Genomic DNA, 10,469 nt, shown 5'->3' on the forward strand with positions numbered 1-10,469 from the left:
ACTGGCACTGAATGTTTGCTCTTTCATTGCAGGGAGACGCTCCATTAGCGTCACCACACTAACCTCCGCTGGGAATATCGGGGAAGATGGCATCTTGGGCTGCACTTTTGAACCTGGCATCAAGCTCAGCAACATAGAGATTCGGTGGGCTAAAACTGGGGTCTCTGGGATGGTGCATGAGTTTAAAGGTGGCAAGGACCATCTAAATGACCAGGATGAAGTGTTCAAGGGCCGGACAGCGATATTCGCAGAGCAGGTGATTGGTGGGAATGCCTCCTTGATGCTGAGAGATGTGCAGCTCTCCGACGCCGGTGCTTACAGGTGCTCTGTCACCACATCCAAAGGGAATGGAGAAGCAGGGCTGGAATATAAGACCGGAGGTGAGGAAAACCTAGTGAGAGAGCCAAAAAACCAAACCAAACCCAGAAGGAGTTGTTTCTGGAATTCTGTTACTTGTGACAGGCCTGGCTAATGCAGATAGGCACCATGCAAACTGAGCAGCACGGCTCTGCTCATACACCAGAATCCTCACATTTAGCATCCTCTTCTATTCCAGTCTAGGGTCCCCCCCGAGCTCCGCCAACTCATTTCTGTCCAAACATGCAGCACCACCTTCTCTAACAGTCCTTGGACATTGTACACTTCTGCCAAGTCCCTCAGTCCTGACCTACAGCCCTACTGCTAATTCCCGTGCTGGGGCCACTCACCACTACAGGTCTGCCAGTGCTCCTCAGTCCTAACCTGCATCAGCCACTGCTATTCCATTCCTGAGCCTCCTGCCACAAATCACTCTGTGATGTGGGCAAACACCCTCAAGCAAGCAAAGACAGTGTGCTATATCCCGTGAATTTGCAATGGTACCTGTAGGGCAATAAAATGAATCCAGGATTCTGAAGATAGATGGCAAGTCACACTACAGCCAACTCTGGAATTCAGCTTCCAGAGCTATGTGAGCTTCCATTTAAACATACGTGGGACCTCCCTGCATGAGAGTTTTTGATGAGCCCTTTGGAACTACAAGGATAAATCTAGGCATATCTCCCAAATGTACCAGTCCTTTTCTGTGCTTCCTTCTGTCTCAACTGTTCCTGAGACTTGCTGCATCTTCCCTGTGGTTCTCTAGCAAAACATTTGAGTAAGGAGAAACGTGGGAGTAGCGAAGTAATTCACTGTGGGGAATCTGAGGTTTGTCTCTTGCTTCAGAAACTGGCAGGTGTTTGAGACCTGGGAGTTGACAGGTTACTCTGCTCCTAGTGGAAGCAATGCTGCCTGTCATGTGAGACTAGTGAAAGAGTTGCTTTCTTTTAACACTGCACAAGGAGCTTTATTAGGCCTTGTCTACCCTGTGATTTTTGCATGACACCTCCTGCAGATTCTCCCATGTCAAGGATATTCTCAAAAAGGGAGTTACAACCACGGCCGGCTCTGGCTTTTTTGCCGCCCTAGGCAAAAAATCCACCCACCGTGCCCCTCCCCCCCCCCCCCGCCCCCAGTACGGCAGGGGAGGGCGCAGAGCCCGGCCACGGGCCCGGCATATTTCCGACCGGCCGGAGCACCGGGGGGAGGGTGGCGAGCCCGGCCGGGGCTCTCCGCTCTCCCCGGCGGACAGAGCGCTGTGGGGGAGGGCGCCGAGTCCAGCCACGGGCCCGCAATCCCCGACCGGCCGGAGTGCCGGGGGAGGGCGGCGAGCCCAGTCGCGGCCCCGCTCTCGGGCCGGAGCGCCCTGCCGCGCCACACCCCTCCAGGCGCCGCTCCCCTCCAGGCACCGCCCCCTCCAGGCGCCGCCCATGCTTGGTGGGCTGGTGCCTGGAGCTGGCCCTGGTTACAACCAGTTTCCTCTCCCTTTGTGCTACTCAGGGACAGGGCCGGCTCCAGGCACCAGTGGAGGAAGCACGTGCCTGGAGCGGCACATACTAAGGGGCGGCATTCCATCCATTCTTGGGGCGGCACAGTCCGAGTGGCTTTTTTCTTTTTTTTTTTTTGGTTTGGGGTGGCAAAAATGGTAGATCCAGCCCTGCTCAGGGCAGATCAGGACAGAGAATCTGACCTTCTGGCCTTAATTAGTCCTTCTCTGTGCTAACTGTTCAAATTCACAGGGCTTTGCTTTACTCTGTAGATCTGTAAAATCATACTAAGTTACAGTACTTGGAGCAAACTTCTTGTAGAGAAAGTATTTCTTTCATCGGTGACATTCTTGCATTCTGCTGGGTATTCCTGACTCATAGACTCATAGATTTTAAGGTCAGAAGGGACCATTATAATCATCTAGTCTGACCTTCCGCATGATGCAGGCCACAAAAGCTGACCCACCCACTCCTGGAATAATTCTCTCCCTTGACTCAGCTGTTGAAGTCCCCAAATCATGATTTAAAGACTTCAAGTCGCAGAGAATCCTCCAGCAAGCGACCCCTTATCAGACATATCAGAATGAATTTGTGCAGCAGTTTGCTGTCCCCTTTGTGCTCCCACTCAACTATATTATAGATCTCTAATGGATGATTTCACCCACTGTGATCTGTCCACACTTCCCCTTGCTTCTAGGAAAATTTGAAAGCATTGCAGCAACCTCCTTCCATTCTCTGCCAGAATGAGACATCTAGAATTATCCGTGGCCAGAAGTGTATTGCTATAGGTCAAAGGATAAGAGGCTAGGGAAAGTAAACAAGAGAGATGAATGTAGAAGAGTTTACTTGGAGCTTCCAAAGAAATTCAGGGACTTCCCCTCCCTTTCCATGTCTTTGCTCTGGGAAATAAAATTATTTTTAAATGCCCCATTTAGAAACATTTTCCTCCATTTACTGTTTTTGCTTTTCTTGGTTGCGCAGCTGACTACATAAAGGGCCTGATTCTAACTTCAGACATGCACATTATTTATAGGATCAAACCATCTACCTGGTAGTGATTTCATAGGAATCCAGGTGGCTCTTGTGTAATAATAATTAGATTTTATTAATTATTGAGTGACTGCATTTTCTTTCCATAGCTCAGATCATAACTAGAGCAGAGTGAACTACTTCTAGCAAAGAATTTATTGTCACACCTGTAGCCCTTTTCTGTTTGCCAGTTTCCCACAAACTTTGATCTTTGCTAATTTGTTCATTATTCAAAAACAATAAGAAAAATATTCATTCTAACATTAGTGCTAATGGGTTGGTCATATCATGGCTATTATTCCAGATGTTTACGAGTGGATCCTTGATACTATAGTTTCTGCTCCATGATTGGAGGCCTGAAACTTTTTAAAAATAGGCTTTAAATTATTAAAACATTATCATGTTGAAGATGGTCATGCAGATTCTTCCAGGGCGAGCCTTTGCACTATCAAATATTCACATGAATGTTTGTGACACTTTTTACTTTGTATGAAAATTTTAGTTACATTCATCCAAATCTCTGACACAGGCTGGTTGTGTTTTATCCAGCCACGTTTGCAGAAAGTGAATTAGCATGGTTGTGAATAGCATTGCAGTTAATCTGCAGGTTTAATCATACGAAAGTTCACAGTATTCACCTAGCAGTAGTTATAACTAGCTTTCCATTACTAGTTTGATATGCTTGTTTGTTTGTTTTTAACCTTCCTCAGAAAACACACTTTCTAGCTAGAATTTCTTATGGGTGCTCGCCTGCTAGAGGAGACTTTTTCAGAGCTATTTCAAGCTAACCAGACACAATATTTTTGAAGACATGGGACTAGCATAATTGTATTTTCAAAATAAAAAATCAGGGACACTGTGGTGACATTTTTAGGGTCACAAAATAGTTATAGAAAATGCAAAAATGCACTTTACAAATGCGTGTTGGTGTTGCTATTGCCAGCTTGTGACTAAACAGTAGCACAAACATAATTCTTGGAGTGGAGAATATTTGTTCAGTACTTTAGTATTCTGAATTAGTTTATGGTGAAACACTACATTCACTTTGAGCAAAATAACAGCTTTGAGAGAGTCTACACTCATTTGACTTTTCTCTGCACTCCAGATTCTGTTCATCACTTTGAACATGTATTCCACTTGACTTTGTTCCTGGTAACACACAGCAATGAAAAAACCCAGGACAGACTATGATTGGCATGGTAAATCTGGTATATATGTCTATTTTACATAAGACCACGCATTCAAAAGAGCTCAACACTCTCAATTAGGGCTAAATTTTCAATTGTGGGTGCTGAGAGCTTCTGAAAATTCTGCCATAATAATCAAATCTATCGCTACTATAAATGAGCACAATGCCACTGAAGTCAATAGTATTTCACCGGCTTATGTCATCTTTGAATTTGTTTTATGAGCTTATTTCACTAAAGAGTTATATGGATTGTACGTCACTGGATGTAGTTACCATGAGTCAGTACATGCACATGGCATCCATACATGTTTAATGTGCTTGCTGTTACACCCACACTAGTGCTGCCCTCAGCCATATGAGTGGCAATGTCTTCTGGGCATGCATGCCAGAGTTCCCAGACCCCAGCCACATTGCAGTGCTTTGAGGATGATTGTGAATGACCTTTGGGGACACCCTCATGAGCAGCCAGGGGAATTGTGAGCGGAGAGATCAAACTCTTGCAGCTTTCACAATTTGAGGACCCTTCCCCCACAACCACCCATCACTGTTGGGGGGTGGTCCACAATTCCTTGTGGTCTGGTGCTCCATGATAATCATGGGTCCAGAAGTCACCAACTTTTAAAAAAGTTCCAGCCCAACCACATGGGCCCCAGTTGCAGGCCAACTTGTTTAGAGACTAATCTGCAAATGCTCTTTCTGGAGCATGGAGGCTGCACAACCCCAAAAGCTGTCACCTCCGGTATAGCAGGGGTGACAGCATTACCAGCTGATAGCCCGACAATGGGGGACTGAGTAAGAAGAATGGGCCTGTCATAATTAGTTGAGTGAATGGCTGGATGGGCTTCTGGTGGGTGAAAGGCACGCAGGCAAGCAATATTATTAGACCAGGCCCAAGGGCACAGAATAGTGGGACTACATTGTTCTTCAGACCTAGGCTAGGCAGCAGTGGTTCTGAACTCTCACTTAAGGAAGGACACTTTTCTGGAACTCTTTTGAAGAGCTCACACTGGCCTCGAAGCACCAGAGTATCAGGATGAGAGCCTTGTTGTCTGTGTAGAAGCTTGTGGCAATTGGCCTGGAGGAACTGGCTACCTCTGATTGGTGCAGGTCACTTGATAACCAGTTTGGGGTCAATAAATCCTCTGTGGATTCTGCAGTGGTGGAAATTTGTGATGCTATAAATCAGTGGTCCCCAAACTTTTTACCTTGCAACCCCTCCTTACCCCTGTCTGCACCCCCAGGAGCAGGCCCATGGTTCCAGGAAGGGGGGATGCAGACAGGAATAAGGGGGTCAAAGCTGGGGCCACAGCTGGGGGCAGAGGAGGGAATGGACACTCAACCAAGCCCCTCAGTGTGGGGCTGGCAGCCACAGCCAGGAGCGGATCTCCAGGTGCAGGGCTGGCAGCTGTGGCCAGGAGCAGAGCTGGGTGGCGCTCTGTCCCTGCCCCCTGTGGGGCTGGTCCTGGCCCCAACCGAACATTACTCTGAACATTACTCAGTGCCCCCAGATTAAAGACCTCTGCTGTAAATGGTATGCTGCAGGAATGTGTGGTGAGGGTGGCCAAAGTAGTTCTACAAGCACATTTGCCCATTTTTCTTGAATATATTTTCTCTCCCCTGTTGTTATGTGAAAGATTCTCAGAAGAGGGGAAAGTGGCCAGTTGACTAAAGGGGAAACAGTGACCCTGACTCTACACTTCAATCAAGTGCCAACTGGAAAACTAAGAAAAATATTTTCCCCTCTAATCTTTTGGGTACAATAATCATAGAAGTTCCTTGTCACAACAGTAAATAAAGTGTTCTGAGAGAAGTGCTTGGATGGCATTTTTAAAAGTGCCTGAGGTAAGAACACAGGGGGATTGGTGCTCCTAACTCATGTAAGCACCTCTGAAACTCCCACTTTTTTTTTTTTAAGTTGACTATCTCTTTAATTGTTGTATGGAGTGTTGTAGCCCTGTTGGTCCTAGGATATGAGAGAGACAAGGTGGATGAGGTAACTTTTATTGGGCCCACTTCTGTTGGTGAGAGAGACAAGTTTTTTAGCTTATACAGCGCTCTTCTTCAGGTCTGGGAAAGGTCCTCCCAGTGTCATATACAAAATGTTACCCTCACAGCTCCCTCAGGCTGCAGCAATTTGTACACTTTCTGCTTCCACAGTGGAGGTTACAAGCCTTGTGAACCTCCACAGAGAGCCCATTGCTGTCAGGGGCTAAGCACTTAGCTCCCACTGATTTCAGGGGGTGCTCAGTATCTCAGAGGGGATGCCTGGTTTCTCACAGGATCAGGTCCATATGTGGTAAGGTTCAGGGTTACTAGCACTGCAGGTGCCTGAGCGGAACTTGTTAACTATGTCTGGGACTGAATGTAGAATTCCTTATACCTGAGCAACTTGGTTCATCAAGCTAACTGCCTGGAATTCTGCCTGCCGTGGAAGGATGAAGACTGGTACTTGAATCTCTGGTTTCAGGGTAAGTAGGTACAGTGGTTGGATGTTACAGTGATAGTCACTCTAGAAATAAGATACAGAAGACAGGCACAGCAGGTGTTTTATACCTGATGCCTAGAGGTTCCAGTTTTGTTCACCTGTCTTCTCTTTTAACTGATTCTACAGCCTTCAGCTCTCCAGAGATGCATGTGGATTACAACAGCAGCATGGACACCCTGCGGTGTGAGGCTCCCCGGTGGTTCCCTCAACCTGTCGTGATTTGGACCTCACACAATAACACAAGGGACAACTTATCTGAGGTCTCCAACACCAGCTTCAAACTGAACTCTGAGAATGTGACTATGAATGTGGTATCTGTTCTGCACAACATTACAGCTAATACCACCTATACTTGTGTAATCAAGAATGACATTGCCAAAGCTACAGGAGACATCAAAGTGACAGGTACCGTACATTCCAGCACCACTTAAAGGCATTAGACATGCGATGAAGATGTGTTAACTACTGAGTGTGGGCTCACATGTTGTGGAATTTGGAGTTAGATACAGAGCCTTCCCAGTTGCTGGTTCTAATCCAGACCTCAGTTGGGGTCGGCTGGATGGCTCAGGGGGACTATGGGACCTTTCACCTCCCTGTTGCTTGTTCTAAATCCTAGTTTAGGGCTTGTCTACACATACAGTGCTGCAACTGCGCAGTTGCACCGCTGAAGCACTTTAGTGAAGTTGCTACTATGCAGATGAGAGAGCTTCTTCCGTCAGCGTAGTTAATCCACCTCCGTGATTACGGTGGTAGCTACGTTGATGGGAGAAGCTCTCTTGTCAGCATAGTGCTGTCTACACCAGGGTTAGGTCGGTGTAACTGCATCACCTGGGGAGACGGGGGGTTTCACACCTCTGAGTGATGTTGTCATACTGATGTAAGTTTGTGGTGTAGACCTGGTTTTAGTCAAAGGGAAATTTATCCAAGCATACCTGAAAATATTCTCACTGAGTAATAAAGTCCACAGATCCACTATGATGAGTCTTCAGCCTGCATGTAATTTGAGGGTAGAACTGGACCTGTCAGGCACTGACACTAGGGGAATGTACTAACAGTTGAGAATGTCCATAGCTGGGATCATTCCGTTTGACGGTCTCTCATTAGAGACCGTGTTCACTATAGCTTGACAAGTCAAACTCTCTCCCGTGCTGCAGAGCACGGGAATAGAGCTGATAGTAAAAACATTTTGAAATTTGAAACTGTTTGATGAGCTCTCCATGGGGATACTTTCGTCTAACAAAAAAGCAACTTTATCTGGCTGACTGCAGACGTTCCGTTTGTTTCAAAAGTGGATTGCATCTTTTGGACCTTGTTGTTTTGAAGAAAGGAAATTTTCAGATAAACTCAGACAAATTTTCCTACTCTTCACCATGCTGAGGTCCACAGAACTGTCACAATGGGAATTTCACAGCAGTGTGCCTCCAGGGTGGGAAGCAGGATCATTCTTTACCTATGGACATTAAAGAAAGGAAACTCTGGATGCTCAACTTCCCCGTGGTGGGAACAAATACATGAATAAGATAATTGTGCCCTTCGTTCTGGCAGTCTTTTTTCTTCCTTTACAGATTCCAGCATCAAGAAGACAGTTCATTTGCAGCTATTGCCCATGAACATGGCATCAGCCTCCTTATCCCCTCTTGCCTTTTACTGGATACTTCTGCCTCTCCTGTACCTGATGGCTTTGTAGTGCTTGATCTCCATAAAGAAATGTGAAGAGAAGTTGGAACTGGAGGTAAGATTGGAAGAAGTGCAGAGGACACATCAGTGTGTGGAGACTGTCATTACTGAGCCTTATTAAAGCAACAGGTTGGATCCTAGACCTCTGTGGCTATGGTAATAGATCTTTTTGCTGGCTGAATCCCCCCCCCCCCCCCCCCGCCTTCTGCTTTTGAAGCTAGCATTACAGATGTGTCCTTTCCTGGGTTCCCTCATTCCCCCACAGTCCTCCCTACTTTCTCTGATTCTTTCCCTATGTTCTCTCCTTTCTTCCCAAATGCTCATTCTTCCACTCAACCCCTTCCTGCCACACATCCTTCCCTGCAGGGTCAGAGGCTCAACAGTGCAGCAGGGGATAGCGACAGGTAATCAACTAAAACAAAAAGCCCTTGGTCTCTCCCTACAGGACAGACACCACAGCTGTGCTGAGTCTGAAAAAACTGAAGTTTTTATTTTCCCCATTGGACTCAGAACGGTCACTATGGCCACCTCCAGGCCTGGGGGTAAAGAGGGGAACTGACTAGCAGCAGCGTCAGACTAGTGTGGGCTTTGCTGCTGTTACTGGGTGGGTTGGTTGGTTGGTTCATGGACCTGGGTTTAAAAAAAAAAAAATCAGGTGTGATGGGATGTTAATTTATTTTTCTTGTATCTGAAAGATGAAGAATTCCACAAGGATACCAGGCAAGATTAAGTGGGAAGGAAGACGTCCTAACCAGAGGAATGGGAAACATTTTCTTACTTAGATAACATAGTGATCAAAACTTTGGTATTAGCTATCTATGAAGGCTCTATCCATGATCACACAGCTGGAAAAAGGATTTGCCACATTGGATCAGATCATTGTTGCCTTGAGTTCAGCATATTATAATATGCAAATTGTGTATTTTTTCTTAAAATGACCTATAACATTTGATTACCCAGGCCTCACTAATCTATCAGAATTCTCTGAATGTGTCAATAAAACAGTGGATGAAAAAGAACTGGTTGACAATTTATTTGAACTTTGTCAAAGGCTTTTTAAAAGTCCCATACTAAAGAAGCTATATAGTTATGATGTGAGAAGCTGGCTAAGAGAGAAAACAAAGGCTGGGAACAAATGAATTTTCATCCTGGCAAAGGGTGAATGGTGGGGTGCTATATTAGGATTTTGGTTGTTTAATATATATATTAATTTGGAAAATAGAGTGAGTTGTGAAGTAGCAATATTTTCAGATGACCCAAACTCTATTTAGGTTGCCAATACCAATAAGAACCAAGGGACCTAATGAAGCTGAGTGAGTAGGCAACATGCTGGCAGATAAAATTCAGGGTTGACAAATGGAAAGTAATGCATATTGGAGGTAATAATTGCCAATTCAGGGAAAAGGCCTGAGCATCACTGCAGACATCTCAATGAAAATCTCTGCTGAATGTGCAGAAGTGAACAAAATGTTAACATATAGAAAGGATGAGAAGGCAAATAATATGGAGAACATTATAATGCTATTATAAAAGTCATCTAAGATATTGTGTTGGGTTCTGGTCAGCCAATTCCAAAAAAGATGTAGGAGAATTAAAGGGGGTTCACAGATGAAAACTGGTCAGGAACATTTTGACAACACACTTTTCCATCAGAAAATGCTGATTTATTGAAAAACTTTTTGCAGAAATATCAGTTTTGATTAAACTTTGGTTGGAAGGTTTCTCAGATCCAGGGTGTGATTTCAGATCAAAAGCAGAGCACACCACACCAGAATAGCCTGGTGGTTAGGGGACACACCTTGGTTGTAGGAATCAGGCACAGCCAGGACTTGAACTTAGGGCTCCTACATCCCAGATCCACAAATGCTTTTATTGGTCATACAATTATTCAGGTCTCATAACATCTCTCTAGTTTTAGGCTTTCTGACTGCCTTGGAGAGTGAATTGCAGACGCTGGCTATATGCTGCAGCCAGTAGCATTTTGAATTTTCTCCCTAACTTTACTAGTCAGTTTTATTGTGTGGACTTTTTTGTGTGTGGTTTTTATGTTTCTATATTACCCATGAAAAGAGTCGTTCTTCTAAGATGATCCCTAAGTGGGTCTTTTTGCATTTTGTGGGCAGTGCTAATGTTAGCTTGAGGAGGGGTAAGAGACGGACACAGAGCCGCCATTTTGGAACATCTGACTGAATCTAGTGGGAAGAGCCAGAAGGCCATAGCATTCGTTATGTGGACTTAAACTTGT

At 45.4% G+C, this 10,469-nt stretch overlaps 1 protein-coding gene across 1 annotated transcript in view; it reads left to right on the forward strand.

The window, feature by feature from the left end:
• VTCN1 (V-set domain containing T cell activation inhibitor 1) overlaps positions 1–9,180 on the forward strand; it is a 39,330-nt gene extending 30,150 nt beyond the window's left edge. Inside the window, exons 3-6 of the mRNA XM_054016391.1 lie at positions 33–380; positions 6,674–6,952; positions 8,113–8,279; positions 8,920–9,180. Coding sequence (XP_053872366.1) covers positions 33–380; positions 6,674–6,952; positions 8,113–8,234 — 749 coding nt within the window. The 3' untranslated portion in view covers positions 8,235–8,279; positions 8,920–9,180. The remainder of the gene's footprint in view (positions 1–32; positions 381–6,673; positions 6,953–8,112; positions 8,280–8,919) is intronic.
• Positions 9,181–10,469: the final 1,289 nt, after the last annotated feature.

This window comes from Malaclemys terrapin, chromosome 1 (assembly GCF_027887155.1).
Source record: "Malaclemys terrapin pileata isolate rMalTer1 chromosome 1, rMalTer1.hap1, whole genome shotgun sequence".
NCBI lineage: Eukaryota > Metazoa > Chordata > Testudines > Emydidae > Malaclemys > Malaclemys terrapin.